The sequence below is a fragment of the Symphalangus syndactylus genome, chromosome 18 (assembly GCF_028878055.3).
Source record: "Symphalangus syndactylus isolate Jambi chromosome 18, NHGRI_mSymSyn1-v2.1_pri, whole genome shotgun sequence".
NCBI lineage: Eukaryota > Metazoa > Chordata > Mammalia > Primates > Hylobatidae > Symphalangus > Symphalangus syndactylus.
The window spans coordinates 63,009,729-63,024,996 of NC_072440.2; the positions used below are offsets into that span (position 1 = coordinate 63,009,729).

A 15,268-nucleotide genomic window follows, 5' to 3' on the forward strand; every position below is an offset into this window, starting at 1 on the left:
ACCTCGTCTCTAAAAAACAAGAGAGAAGAAGAAGAAAAAGGAAACAAAAAGAAGACCTCAGCTAGAGTAGGAAGCAGCCAGGCCACATATCTCTTCAATGGAGAAAGGAGTTTTTTTCATGAGTAAATTGGAGTGTACCCATGTTCCTTGTCAATGAAGGTAACTTTAAATGTCAAGAATGTGAGAGAGGCCAGAGGCGGCAGATCACATCTTTATAATCCTAGCACTTTGGGAGGCTGAGGTGGGAGGATCACTTGAGCCCAGGAATTCAAGACCACCCTGGGAAACAAAGTGCGATGCCCTCTCTACAAAGTCAAAAAAATTAGCCAAGCATGGTGGCATGTGCCTGTGATCCGAACTACACAGGAGGGTGAGGCAGAAGAATTGTTTGAGCCCAGGAGGTCGAGGTTATAGTAAGCTGAGTTTGCACCACTGCACTTACTCCAGCCTGGGCAACAGCAGGACCCTGTCTCAAAAAAAAAAAAAGAATGTGAGAGACCACAGGGAAGGTGTGGCCCTGGGGTAGGGGCTAGGAACCTGGAGAACAACTGTTAGTGGCCCCATCACTGCCTAGAGGAGACAGTGCCCTGTCCACCCTCATGACCTCTTTGGACTCCTTGGACAGGACTGGCTACACATGAAAATGTGGGGACCCTTATTTTTAAATTGTTAAGAATGTCAAGACAGCAACAACAAAGTTTTAAACCAAGTGCATGGCCCTTCTGCATTGTAGGCCCACGAGGCAGGCAGACTTGTATTCACATCCTTGTATAGCCCCCTCCCCTTGAGTGTGGCTGGGGTCTGTGCTTTATTGCTTAGAAGCAAGGCTTATCCCTAAGCCTTATTCTTGGGGAGGTAGATTTGAGGGCTATTATCCTACCTCCTTGCTTGGCACCCTTGTGAATAAATCTTTAGTCTTTTGCAAAACTCATGTCACAGTGATTAATTTACTGTGCATGGGCAGAACGGACCTGGTCCTGGCCAGTAACACCCACGAGTCTTCCTAGGAGACTACACTGCCAAGAAAGCACTGAGCAATGGTTGGGAGCATTCTGTCTAAATGACTTTTCTCTTCTTTCTAGGCCGGGCACGGTGGCTCACGCCTGTAATCCCAGCACTTTGAGAGGCCGAGGCTGGCAGATCACTTGAGGCCAGGAGTTCAAGACCAGCCTGGCCAACATGGTGAAACCCTGTCTCTACTAAAAATACAACAATTAGCTGAGCATGGTGGCACATGCCTGAAATCCCAGCTACCCGGGTGGCTGAGGCACGAGAATTGCTTGAACCCGGGAGGCAGAGGTTGCAGTGAGCAGAGATTGCACCACTGCACTCCAGCCTGAGTGACAGAGAGGGACAAAGTAAAAAAACAAACAAACAAACCCACACGCTTTCACTTTTATCTTGTTTTCTATAAATTAATAAATACAGCCTTTGTGAGTTGGTTTATGTGAGTCAGACCCAAAGAAAATGATCAATCCTGAAACGTGGACCAAATTAGTTGTTCTGTTTTTTAGAGGGAGTTACTCTCTTGTCGCCCAGCCTGGAGTGCAATGGCGCAGTCTTGGCACACTGCAACCTCTGCCTCTAGAGTTCAAGCGATTCTCCTGCCTCAGCCTCCTGAGTAGCTGGGATTACAGGTGCATGCCACCAGACCCAGATAATTTTTATATTTTTAGTAGAGACGGGGTTTCACCAAGTTGGCCAGGCTGGTCTCAAACTCCTGAACTTACGTGATCCGCCGGCCTTAGCCTCCCAAGGTGCTGGGGTTACAGGAATGAGCCACCACTCCCGCCCCAAATTAGGTTTTGACCTTACAAGACAGGCTGAGCCCTGGACCAGAATCCTGACAGCTCCTCCTTGGGCCTCTGACTGGAGTTATCCAGAGGTGAGGATAAGGCAGCCATTGCCTTCTCTGAGTGTCTACTTCCTTTCAAAACTTTAACATGGAAATCCGAATTTCTCATCTTTCCTTAATTTTTTTTCCAGTTAAAAATCATTATTACTGGCCAGCTGTCGTGGCTCACATCTGTAATCTCAGCACTTTGGTAGGCAGAGGTGGGAGGATCAGCCTAGGCAACATAGTGAGACCCTGCCTCTACAGAAAAAAAATTTTTTAACTAGCTGGGCGTCTTTGTGCGCACCTGTAGTCTCAGCTACTTGGGGAGGCTGAGATGGGAGGATGGCTTCAGCCCAGGAGTTGGAGGCAGTAGTGAGCTGTGATCATGCCACAGCATTCAACCCTGGGCAAGAGAGTGAGACTCTATCTAAATAAAATAAAATAGTTACTACTTCCACTTTATTTGCAGAAATGTTCCTTATTCTCTAGAAAACATTATGCGTTGGCTGACACACTTTGAGTGGCATTCGTTTTAGAAAATGACATGTGACCCTGATACTATTTGACAGGCTCCATGGCAGCAAGGGGCAGGCCTGGCCTTACCACTCAGCAGATGAATCCAGGGGTGTGGACTTGTAAGGACTCTGGAGGACTCTAGCTTCCCTGTCATTTGAAAGGTGGAGAAACACAGGCCTGGAGAAAGGAAGAAATAAACTCAGGGAATGCGATAGATGGCACTGTGCTGGCAGGAGCAGGAAGACCAAGGCTGTCACATTCCAGGGAGTGCGACAGGAGTGAAGCAAGTGGCCACAAAACACTGAACGTAAGCCCTGAGGCTTTGCCACTTGCTGGCACCAAGGACTCTGCAGTGTTGAGCCAAGAGGATGGACTTTGGAGCCAGACTTTCTGGGTCTATAATCATTCAGTGTCTGTATCCTCCTCTAAAATGGGGACGGTGGGAAATTCTGACACACGCTTCAACACAGATGCACCTTAAAGACATTATGCTAAGTGAAATGAGCGAGCCAGGCACGAAAGGGATGGGACTGGGGCCTCTCTGTGCGTCCCCCTGAGGGACAACCGTGTCTTGGCCACCCACCCTGATCCCGCAGGAGCCAGGCGGGCCCAGCCCTCAGACAGGCCGCCCGCCGCCCGCAATTGGACTAAAGAGTGTCCCAGGCGTCCGTGCCGCCCAATGGGGCACCGCGGTCGGCGGGCGTAGCCGCAAGGGCGTGGTCTGAGGTCCGAGACCCGAGTCCTGGCACTGGAATTTGCTGACTCCCTGTGGTTTCCGGTCTGGTCGGTCGGTCCCCGCTATGGGCCTGGAGCTGTACCTGGACCTGCTGTCCCAGCCTTGCCGCGCTGTTTACATCTTCGCCAAGAAGAACGACATTCCCTTCGAGCTGCGCATCGTGGATCTGATTAAAGGTAGGTCCAGCCTCGGATTTGGGGAACTGAAAAGTCAGGAAGGGACAGGTAGGCATACATAGCTTAGGGAACTTCTCCCGGCACCACCTTCTTCCTGGGGCCATTGCTGGTCTGGTTTGGAGACCTAACGGAGAAAGGTGAGCCAGCAGGGAGATCCCAGAGTCGGGGCTCCCCAAAACTCTGCTCGGTCTCACGGAATAGACCACGGGGTTCCCCTGAGGCCGAATAAAGGGGTGGGGATCATGAAGAGAAGCAAGACCGGAGGACAAAAACGGGCGCAACTGGGGGCAGGGGCACATGCCTGTAGTCCCAGCAACTCCAGAGGCTGGAGTGGGAGGATGGCTTGTGCCCAGGAATTCCAGGCTGCAGTGCGCTATGACGGTGCCCTTGAATAGCCACTGCACTCCAGTCAGGGCAATCTAGCGAGACCCCGTCCTAAAAAAAAAATTAAAAAACAAAATGAAAACAGGTGTGACCTCAGCCTAGGGAAGGGTGGGATGAGAGAGGTCAAGGGTGCCAAGTGTAGAGACTGGGACGGCGTCAAGTCCCTTCTTTGTGGCCCAGCTGCTGAGATTCTGCAACAGCAAACAGCTCAGGACGTGACTTTCCATCCCTGCCCTCTGCACTCGTCCAGTCTGCATTGGGGTCCCTCTTTGTCCCTTCCTTCCTCTGCTCCTCCTGTTTTGCCTCTGACCTTGTCCTTGTCCTCTACCTTTTTTTTTTTTTTTTTTTTTTTTTGAGACAGAGTCTTGCTTTTGCTTTGTTGCAGTGCAGTGGCATGGATCTCGAATCACTGCAACCACTGCCTCCCGGGTTCAAGTGATTCTCCTGCCTCAGCCTCCTGAGTAGCTGAGATTACAGATGTGTGCCACTATGTCTGGCTAATTTTTTTGTATTTTTAACAGAGATGGGATTTCACAATTTTGGTCAGGCTGTTCTCGAACTCCTGACATCAAATGATCTGCCGGCTTAGCCTCCCAAAGTGCTGGGATTACAGGCATGAGCCACTGTGCCTGGCCCAAGGCGTTTTGTTTGTTTTTGAGATGGAGTCTTGCTCTGTCGCCCAGGCTGGAGTGCAGTGGCAGGATCACAGCTCACTGCAACCTCTGCCTCCCGAAACCTTGTCCTCTGCCTCTTGTTCCTGCTGGGGAGGTACGTTGCCCCAGGCTGCTGATGCTGGGAGCAGCAGGGGGACCCTGGGGCTTGGTGAGCCCTACGCCCTGTTTTGTTTCTCTAGCATGCCTCCAAGGCCCTTGAGGACTCAGCTGGCAGGCCCAGGCCCAGTGCAGGGTGCGGTAGTAGGAGGGGTTGGAAGCAGAACCCAGGTATGGCTGGTGGGGCAAGTAAGGCAACTCTACTTGGCTAAGCCTTCTGCCCAGGGCTCCCACTCCATGGCTGGCCCTCTGCCTGAAACTTCTCCACCTAATCTCTTCTGCAAACTGCCCACTGTCCTGCACAAGGACTTCCTCTGCAGAGTGTGGAGCAGAGGAAAGGGAATGGGGGACAAGAGGACGTCCAAGCTGGTTGTCAAATGTAGTGGTGCAGAGGGAAATGTGTTTCACCAGGAGACAGAGGAGGGTTTTCCTGGTGAAGGAACAGTCTGAAGGGAGGGTGAAGAGAGGGTAGCAGGCTGGGCACGGTGGCTTACACCTGTAATCCCAGCACTTTGGGAGGCCGAAGTAGGAGGATTACTTGAGGCCAGTAGTTCAAGACCAGCCTGGGCAACATAGTGAGACCCCAACTGTAAGGGGAATAAAAGGTTGGGGCATGGGGGGTGGTAGCAGGTATGCTACACACAGCTCCACAGTGCCCAGGGCAGGGTGAACAAAGGGACATGGTGGGGCCAGTAGAAGTTGCTTCTAAGTAGGTAGATACCAGAAAAAGGCCACTTCTCTGTGTTTCATGACCCTGCCTTAGAGTTAATGGTGGAAGGGACAAGGTAGTAAGTCAGTCCCCTCAGGTGACCTATCGTGCAGCTTGGGGTGCTCTCATTGTGAGTTCATGAAGCTGGCAATAGTGGAAAGAGGAGGTGGGTAGGGTGCATGCAAAGGTCCAGGAACCACACCCTGCACAGTGAGCTCTGTTGCAGAGGGGCAGCCTGTGGGAGGAGGCTGTGCCTACAGGACTTAGCAAGGGGTGTTGTCTATTTCGTACCAGCCGGTGGAGTGGCCTCCTCCTCCTCCCACAGGGGCCCTTCCAGTCTTCGCCAACCAGGAGTGCAGACTGGTGGGAAGAGCTGTGAAACTGGGGCCAGAGCATTGCAGGGAGGGGCACAGGCTGTGGCGGGCTCAGCGTTCTCCTCCCACCACCCACCATGCTGGACTCTTCCCAGGTCAGCACTTAAGCGATGCCTTTGCCCAGGTGAACCCCCTCAAGAAGGTGCCAGCCTTGAAGGACGGGGACTTCACCTTGACGGAGAGGTAACTGGGACCCTAGGACTGCTGCCAGGCCTGCTGGAACCATCCTGTTCTAACCCTCTATTTCATAGACAAGCAAACTAAAGTCTTCAGAGGCAGAGAGTCTGTGCCCCGCATCCTGCAGAGTCAGTACTGGACCCCAGGCCCCTGCCTTCCTGCTATTCCAGTTCACCCTGATGATTAGAAAAGCAAATATCTACTTTACTTCCACACCAGTCCTTTGGTTGCTGGTGAGTGGTGAGAGTATCCTTGAGACAGGGCAGGCCAGAGGAGGATGGCAGCTTTGCCCACCATGGGGCAGGCCTCTGGCCAAGCTTGTGTGGCGATGGCTCAGTGGCATCTGGGCTGCCCGGTGGCTCCATCTCTGGGCTGCAGCTTCCCGGGATGGGTCTCTCCCATGGAAGAGCCACCAGATATGGACGTCTTACATCACAGCTGGTCCCAAGAAGTTGAATCCTCTTCAGGAAAGGCCAACCTTTCCCCAGTTCTGCCCCTTTTGTCACCAGAGTCACCCTTCCCATAACAAGGAGAAACTGGAGTTTGTGCTTTAGAGCTCATCTCTAAAATCGCAGGATGGACGCACCTCCAATGAATTCCTCTGACATTCTGCCAGGGCCCTTCTTCCTCCCTGGTGCCCCAGGTGTCCTGAGTCCTTGTGTCACTCAGCGTTGTGCCCCCCAGGTACCAGCCAGAGTCAATGTGCAATCTCTGCATTTCTCTGTCACTACTCTCACCTTCAGGAGGTCTGTGGCTCACAGGGACCTGCAGCCCTCCTCAGAGGTGGCTTGAACAATTGGCTGGGAGCAAAAGGAGCTCCTGGGCACCCCGCACAGACAATGGAGTCATTAAGCTGGGACACACATGTAGCCCCAGCTTAAAAGAGAATATAGGCCAGTGACAGATACAGAGGTTTTCTGCCCTTTTGGCCTGCATGCCCAACCTTTGGGAAACCCCAAGTTCCTGAAAGCTTTTCTGTATCTCTAAATGGACACATCCTGTGACCTTCCAGGTCCATACTCAACTCACCACCATGGCGGCCCTCAAAACCCAGGGAAGGAGGAGAGTGCCCGGGTGCCTTGTCTGTTCTGTTGTTCTAGGATCCTGCAGCTGCAGGAGTGCTTCCTGAGTGGTGCTTTAGGAAGCCAAACTACCCCAGTCGGCTTAGATAGGAGCTGATTCTTGGCAGAAAGAATGACACAAAGAACAAAGGGACGTGGAAGCCTTTTTGAAGTCAGGCCATCAGAGGCTGGTCGGAATCCCAGCGGATGAGAGTGGATACAGAATGGAAAGAACTGAGCTTCTTTAAAGCTCAGCTTTGACGCCCCGTCCTCCTGGAAGCTCTCTCTGGTTCTCTGATCAGAAACTGTCTCTAAACATTTGGCAAGACATTCTGTTGTGGGATTTTGCCTGGTGGTAGGAAAAGCTTGGGTATTAGCCTCAGAAAGATTCTCAGCTCTGCCATTAAGAGCTGTGTGCCCTAGGGCAAGTCTCTGCCTTTCTAAGCCTGGTTTTCTTCTCTGGAAAATCAGGCTAATACTTTGGCAAATTGTCAGAAAGGTTAAAGAAGTGTGCTGGGCACAGTGGTTCATGCCTGTAATGCCAGCGCTTTGGGATGCCAAGGCTGGAGGACTGCTTGAGGATAGGAGCTTAAGACCAGCCTGGCCATACAGTGAGATCCCATCTCTACAAAAAAGAAAAAAAGTAGCCAGGCATGGTGGTGCACTCCTATAGAAATTGAAGCTGCAGTGAGCTGAGATTGTACCACTGCACTCCAGCCTGGGTGACTGAGGAAGACCTTGTCTTAAAAAAAAAAAAAAAAAAAGGCCAGGTGCAGTTGCTCATACGTGTAATCATGGCACTTTGGGAGGCCGAGGTGGACAGATCACAAGGTCAGGAGTTTGAGACCATCCTGGCTAATATGGTGAAACCCCATCTCTACTAAAAATACAAAAAATTAGCCAGGCGTGGTGGCACGCACCTGTAGTTCCAGCTACTTGGAACTGAGGCAGGAGAATCACTTGAACCTGGGAGGCGGAGGTTGCAGTGAGCCAAGATCGCACCACTGCACTCCAGCCTGAGCGACAGAGCGAGACTCCGTATCAAAGAAAAAAAAAGGCGACTATGTATAAAATACCCAGGACGGTGCCCTTCCCTTACCCATCATGACCCCCACACCCACAGTGTGGCCATCCTGCTCTACCTGACGCGCAAGTATAAGGTCCCTGACTACTGGTACCCTCCGGACCTGCAGGCCCGTGCCCGTGTGGATGAGTACCTGGCATGGCAGCACACGACTCTGCGGAGAAGCTGCCTCCGGGCCTTGTGGCATAAGGTGAGGCTGGGAGTGTGGGGGGCGGCAGCGAGAGCATTCCCCAAAAGTGTTCAGGCACCAGTTTCTTCTTTTCAGTTTTGGATTATTTCTACTGACCTGTCTTTGCCTTCACAGATTCTTTCCTCTGTTGTGCCAAATTGCTATTAAGCCCATCCAATACATTCTCTGTTTGAGATACGTATTTTTCAGCTCTGGAAATTCCATTTGGTTGTTTTTTAGAATGTCCACTTCTCTGATGAAATTCACCATCTGTTCATCCACTTTATCTGTCTTTTCTTGTAAATTCTTTTAACATATTTATCAGTTACCTAAAAATCTTTGTCAACTAATTTCAACATGTAGGTGTTCTGTGGGTCTGCCTTTTTTGTTTTGTTTTTGAGACGGGGGTCTCACTCTGTCACCCAGGCTGAGTGCAATGGTGCGATCTCAGCTCACTGCAACCTCCACCTCCCAGGCTCAAGCGATTCTCCTGCCTCAGCCTCCTGCGTAGCTGGGATTACAGGAATCCACCAGCACACGTGGCTAACTTTTGTATTTGTAGTGGAGACCGGGTTTCACCATGTTGGCCAGGCTGGTTTCGAACTCTTCAACTCAAGTGATTCGTCCTCCTTGGCCTCCCAAAGTGTTGGGATTACAGGCATGAGCCACCATACCCAGCCTATGGGTCTATTTCTATTGATTGTTTTTTTCTCCCTCTTGATTATGGATCACATTTTCCTGCTTCTTTGCATGTCTCATGATGTATTATTATTTTTTTTTATTTTTTGAGACGGACTCTCACTCCATTGCCCAGGCTGGCGTGCAATGGCATGATCTTGGCTCACTGCAACCTCCACCTCCTGGGTTCAAGCGATTCTCCCAGCTTAGCCTCCCAAGTAGCTAGAATTACAGGCACCTGCCATCATGCCTGGCTAATTTTTGTATTTTTGTAGAGACGGGGTTTCACCATGTTGGCCAGGCTGGTCTTGAACTCCTGACCTCAGGTGATCCTCCCATCTCGGCCTCCCAAAGTGCTGGGATTATAGGCGTGAGCCACCGTGCCTGGCCTCGTGATGTATTCTTGTGTGCCAGACATTATGATAAAAGAAGAGCAGAGATTAAACTGCATAATAAATACCCCCAAGAAAGGGCTTGCACTTCCCTTTGTCAGGTAGCCAGGATGTGAGGCTGTTCTCTTCTAAGCTAATCAGGAGGTGGGCTGGGTTGCAGGTTTAGTTGGTTTGTTTATCTTTGATTTCAAGTATCTTAAATGTGAGATCAGGTCACTAGCTCAATCTAGCATGGCTTTGGAATCTAATCACCAACGACGACGTTGCCTATAAGATCTCTCTGCTTTTCATCCCTGCCCCCAGTTCCCAAACTGCTGCTCAGTCAGAAAAGCCCATGCCTGTGACAGTCTTTCTCCCAGCCTGCTTGGGCCCAAGGAAATGAAATTGGAATGAAAGTAGCTCATCTAGGAACGGCTTATGCCTCTCTGGAATTTAGTTCATTTAGTCAAGTGCTGTCCGATAGAAGTATAAAGTGAGCCACATACGTAATTTTAACTTTTCTAGTAGGCACATTTAAAAAGTAAAAAGAGTCTGGGCACTGTGGCTCATGCCTATAATCCTAGCACTTTGGGAGGCCAAGGTAGTGGATCGCCTGAAGTCAGGAGTTCGAGACCAGCCTGGTCAACATGGGGAAACCTTGTCTCTACTAAAAACACAAAAATTAGCCAGGCTTGGTGGCCTGTGCCTATAATCCCAGCTACTCAGGAGGCTGAGGCAGGAGAATCGCTTGAACCCAGGGGGCAAAGTTGGCAGTGCGCCGAGATGGTGCCACTTCATTCCAGCCTGGATGACAGAGCTGAACACCGTCTCAAAAGAAAAAAAAAAGTAAAAGGAAATTGATATATTTTACTTAACCCAATGTGTTGAGAATATTATCATTTTGGCCAACAAGTACAAGAAAAGATGCTTGGCTGGGCGCGGTGGCTCACGCCTGTTAATCCCAGCACTTTGGCCGGGCGCGGTGGCTCACGCTTGTAATCCCAGCACTTTGGGAGGCCGAGGCGGGCAGATCCCGAGGTCAGGAGATCGAGACCACGGTGAAACCCCGTCTCTACTAAAAATACAAAAAAATTAGCCGGGCATGGTGGCGGGCACCTGTAGTCCCAGCTACTCGGAGAGGCTGAGGCAGGAGAATGGCGTGAACCCGGGAGGCGGAGCTTGCAGCGAGCCGAGATTTCGCCACTGCACTCCAGCCTGGGCGACAGAGCGAGACTCCGTCTCAAAAAAAAAAAAAAAAAAAAAATCCCAGCATTTTGGGAGGCCGAGGCAGGCAGATCACAAGGTCAGGAGATTGAGACCATCTTGGCTAACACGGTGAAACCCCGTCTCTACTAAAAATACAAAAAAAATTAGCCAGGCATGGTGGTGGGCACCTGTAGTCTCGGCTAATTGGGAGGCTGAGGCAGGAGAATGGCGTGAACCCAGGAGGCGGAGCTTGCAGTGAGCCAAGATCGCCCCACTGCACTCCACCCTGGGCGACAGAGCAAGACTCAGTCTCAAAAAAAAAAGAAAAAAGAAAAGAAAAGAAAAGAAAAGATGCTCAGCATCACTAATCATTAGGGAAATGCAAATCAAAACTAACTCCCTACCCCACTAACTCTCGACCTTGCCTGCCCAATCCCCAGATGATGTTCCCTGTTTTCCTGGGTGAGCCAGTATCTCCCCAGACACTGGCAGCCACCCTGGCAGAGTTGGATGTGACCCTGCAGTTGCTCGAGGACAAGTTCCTCCAGAACAAGGCCTTCCTTACTGGTCCTCACATCTCCTTAGCTGACCTCGTAGCCATCACGGAGCTGATGCATGTGAGTGCTGTGGGCAGGTGTACCCACTAGGCAGGGGGACCTGGCTAGTTGCTGAAGTCCTGCTTATGCTGCCACACCGGGCTATGGCACTGTGCTTAAGTGTGTGTGCAAACCCCTCCTGGAGATCTGTGGTCCCCAAATCAGATGCTGCCCATCCCTGCCCTCACAACCATCCATCCCCATTCTGTCCCCTTTTCCCCACAGCCCGTGGGTGCTGGCTGCCAAGTCTTCGAAGGCCGACCCAAGCTGGCCACATGGCGGCAGCGCGTGGAGGCAGCAGTGGGGGAGGACCTCTTCCGGGAGGCCCATGAGGTCATTCTGAAGGCCAAGGACTTCCCACCTGCAGACCCCACCATAAAGCAGAAGCTGATGCCCTGGGTGCTGGCCATGATCCGGTGAGCTGGGAAACCTCACCCTTGCACTGTCCTCAGCAGTTCACAAAGCATTTTCATTTCTTTTCTCGTGATCCGCCCACCTCGGCCTCCCAAAGTGCTGGAATTACAGGCTTGAGCTACCGCGCCCAGCCGGCATTTTCATTTCTAATGGCCCATGGGAGCCAGGCCCAGAAAGCAGGAATGGCTTGCCTAAGACTTGCCCAAGTCCCAGAGCGCCTCACCTCCCGAAGTCACCATCCCTACCCTGTCTTCCACAGCCACCTGAAAGCCACAATGAGAATGATGCACACTGAGGCCTTGTGTCCTTTAATCCCTGCATTTCATTTTCATTTTGGATAATAAACCTGGGCTCAGCCTGAGCCTCTGCTTCTAACTCTAATGTGTGATTTATTTGACTTTCCTCTGTCCCAGACCTGGTCATGGTCTCTATCCAAAAGACAATCCCCCTTCCCAGGCCGTGTGGGTCAGCTTCTCCCTGATGTTTGCCAAGAGTGAAATTAATAAATGTGGCTAAGGCCAGGTGCGGTGGCTCACGCCTGTAATCCCAGCACTTTGGGAGGCCGAGGCAGGGGGATCACGAGGTCAGGAGATGGAGACCATCCTGGCTAACACGGTGAAACCCCGTCTCTACTAAAAATACAAAAAATTAGCCGGGTGTGGTGGTGGGTGCCTGTAGTCCCAGCTACTCGGGAGGCTGAGGCAGGAGAATGGCATGAACCCGGGAGGCGAACCTTGCAATGAGCCGAGATCGCGCCACTGCACTCCAGCCTGGGCGACAGAGCGAGACTCTGTCTCAAGAAAAAAAAAAAAAAAAGTGGCTGAGTGTGGTAGCTCATGCTTATTATAATCCTAGTACTTTGGGAGGTCCACGTTGGGGGGATTGCTTGAGTCCAGGAGTTCAAAACAATTTTTTTTTTTTGAGACAGTGTCTTGCTCTGTTGCCCAGGCTGGACTGCAATGGCATGATCACAGCTTACTGCAACCTCCGCCTCCCAGGTTCAAGCGATTCTCCTGCCTCAGTCTGCCCAGAAGCTGGAATTATAGGCACGCACTACCACACCTGGCTAATTTTTGTATTTTTAGTAGAAACAGGGTTTCACCGTGTTGGCCAGGCTGGTGTCAAACTCTGTACCTCAACTGATCTGCACGCCTCCACCTCCGAAAGTGCTGGGATTACAGGCGTGAGCCACTGTGCCTGGCTCCCCCAAAAAATATTTTTTCAGAGATGGGGTCTCACTCTGTTGCCCAGGCTGGAGTGCAGTGACACAGTCATGGCTCACTGCAGCCTTGACATCCCAGGCTCAAGCAATATTTCCACCTCAGCCTCCTAAGAAGCTGAGACAACAGGTGCACCCCACCACACCCAGCTAATTTCTTTTTTATTTTTGTAGAGACAGGGTCTTGCCATGTTGCCCAGGCTAGCCCTGCACTCCTGTGCTCAAGCCTCTACCTCACAAAGTGCTGGGATTACAAGTGCCAAGCCACCACATGCAGCCAAAAGAAATTTTTTTTTTTTTAATTAGTCAGGCATGGTGGTGCATGCCTGTAGTTCTAGCTACTTGGGAGGCTGAGGTGGGAGGATTGCTTGAGCCCAGGAGTTTGACGCTGCAGTGAGCTCTGATTGAGCCATAGCACTCCAGCCTGGGGCAACAGAACAAGATCCTGTCTCTAAAAATACACAAAGAAACCCAAAACAAAACATTTCCTGTAGCCTTCTAATTACCAGAGAAAGTAGTTTATCTGACCGCTCAGGGCCCAGCAGCATCCCACATTTGTTGGCTGTAGGCATGGTGACCCAACAGTCGGCTGAGTTAGCCTCTCAGGACATGACCCTTACTGGTTTTTTGGTGTGTGTGTGTGTGTGTTTGTTTTTTTTTTTTGAGAAGGAGTTTTGCTCTTGTTGCCCAGGCTGGAGTTCAGTGGTGCAATCTCGGCTCACCACAACCTCTGCCTCCCAGGTTAAAGTGATTCTCCTGCCTCAGCCTTCTGAGTAGCTGGGATTACAGGCACGCACCACCACGCCCAGCTAATTTTGTATTTGTAGTAGAGACAGGGTTTCTCCATGTTGGTCAGGCTGGTCTCGAACTCCCAACCACAGGTGATCTGCCTGCCTCGGCCTCCCAAAGTACTGGAATTACAGGCATAAGCCACTGGACTCTTATTGTTTTTGTTTTGTTTTGCTTGTTTTTTGGTATTTTTTTGAGACAGAGTTTCGCTTTGTCGCCCGGGCTGGAGTGCAGTAGCGCAATCTCGGCTCACTGCAAGTTCCGCCTCCCGGGTTCACGCCATTCTCCTGCCTCTGCCTCCCTAGTAGCTGGGACTACAGGCGCCCACCACCACATCCGGCTAGTTTTTTGGATTTTTAGTAGAGACGGAGTTTCACCGTGTTAGTCAGGATGGTCTCCATCTCCTGACCTCATGATCCGCCCGCCTCGGCCTCCCAAAGTGCTGGGATTACAGGCGTGAGCCACCACGCCCGGCCAGACTCTTACTGTTAATCACTAGTTTTGCATTTCTCTTGAGGAACTGGTCAGGAGAAAACCTAGACAGCAGCTCTCCTGGTCAAGATCCAGTCATTCAGAAGCCTAAATGGCATGCCTAGGTGCTTGGCTTTAAACTGTTAGCAGGAATGGAGTGCTCTGATTGTTTTAGAATAATATTCCGGGCCTACTACCCCGGCGCACCGGTCCTGGCCCAGGGCTAGCTCCTTGGTGAGAAACTCAAAGAAGTGGGCCCTGTGGCTGCGGTTGTCCTCGGCGGTGCCCACGACGCCGATGGAGGAGATGGATAGCTGCGCGCAGGGCTCGGTGGACCCGCTCAGCGCCATGGCCAGGCCCGGCCGTACCGTCACGTTCACGCGCTGAGGGGAACATGAAAAGTTTTACCCGAAGCTGGAGCCGGTCGGGCTACGTCTGGGGTCCCGACCCGAGCGCGCGAAAGCCGAAACGCGCAGTGTTCGCGGGTACAGGGATCCCGGTACAGGCCGAGGTCCCTGAAGGTCACGTCCGGGTCATGACTGGGGAGGGCGACGTGCGGAGGGGGAGCCGCGGGATCGTGGAGCACGGAAAGTCAGAGCTTGGCGTGCGGAATGGGGTGGGGGGTGGTCCCTGGAGAAAGGGGTCGGGGTCGCTGTTGGTGAGATGGAGCAGGGACAGGGCCGGACCCCTGGCCCACCAACTTCCCCTCGCCCAGTGCTGCCCGGCCCACGCTCACGTCCGCAGATTTGCCCAAGATGGAGGCAGCGGCGGCGCACAGCCATTTCTCCAGCCCCGCGGGCACTCAGTTGGCGGGGAAATTCGTGTGCAGCTCTAGGAACGGCATGGCGGGCAGAAGAACGGAAACAGCTCTGGCAGAGAAAAAGCGCTGGGTACCCGAGGATCGCGGACCGGGAAGGAGGGGCGAGGTGCTAAAACAAACTGGCTTCTCATTGGCTGGACAGAGACTCAGCGCTCCCCGATTGGCTGCCTAGGGTACCTTCCCACTTCTGCAAACAAAAGTCACGTGTGCCGGCTCTGATTTCCGGAAATCCCGTCGTCTCCGCCGTACGTGTAGCCCCACCCACTACAAGTTTTTAACTGGGTAGTGGCCCCAGCCTGTGTCTTCCCTCATCCTCCTGCCTGGCGTCTGGTGGGTTTCCCTCTCCTCAAGCTTTCCCTGCTGTGGTCGCCTGGTTCCTAGCCCTATTAAAGGTCTGAACACCCCTAACACACAGACACACACACACACCAGTAGGGGTCTTCCCCAAGTTCGACCCTAATAACCAATGCAACGTGAGTTTAAAAATTTTTTTAATGATTTGTCACCATTTCGAAGTCGGGCAGTTTCATGTTCAGTATGGAAATCTGCGCTTCTCTTGGGCAGTCAGGAGATGTGGTTACACGTTGCGGACGCGGGTGGGGCTGGGCAGGGACCGTTGGGTTCACGACATTTCCCGTCCCCGCCTGGTCCCCATTCACTGCCTATGTGGCCTCTTGTGCCGGTGGTGAGCCACTGTCCACCAGGGGGTGG

The 15,268-nt window shown here is 52.1% G+C and overlaps 1 protein-coding gene and 1 pseudogene across 10 annotated transcripts; one reads left to right on the forward strand and one right to left on the reverse strand.

The window, feature by feature from the left end:
• The first annotated feature begins 2,760 nt into the window (after nt 1–2,760).
• Nucleotides 2,761–11,633, forward strand: LOC129467850 (glutathione S-transferase theta-1). 9 transcript variants are annotated; one of them, XM_055252685.2, is made up of 5 exons: nt 2,763–3,265; nt 4,309–4,417; nt 5,598–5,685; nt 10,689–10,865; nt 11,070–11,633. In XM_055252685.2, the coding sequence occupies exons 1-5, from the start codon at nt 3,154–3,156 to the stop codon at nt 11,262–11,264; spliced, it is 681 nt and encodes a 226-aa protein (XP_055108660.2). In that variant the 5' UTR covers nt 2,763–3,153; the 3' UTR covers nt 11,265–11,633. The 9 variants fall into 9 exon arrangements, with proteins under 9 accessions (XP_055108665.1, XP_055108660.2, XP_055108664.1 ...); XM_055252684.2 differs by lacking the exon at nt 4,309–4,417 and adding an exon at nt 7,864–8,014 and having other exon boundaries at nt 2,952–3,265; XM_055252686.2 differs by lacking the exons at nt 4,309–4,417; nt 5,598–5,685 and adding an exon at nt 3,497–3,498 and having other exon boundaries at nt 2,955–3,265.
• On the reverse strand, nt 11,579–14,581 carry LOC134733540 (D-dopachrome decarboxylase-like; annotated as a pseudogene). Its single transcript, XR_010117125.1, has 2 exons — nt 14,474–14,581; nt 11,579–14,120 (listed from the first exon to the last, which is right to left on the reverse strand). The product of XR_010117125.1 is annotated as a D-dopachrome decarboxylase-like (transcript).
• Nucleotides 14,582–15,268: the final 687 nt, after the last annotated feature.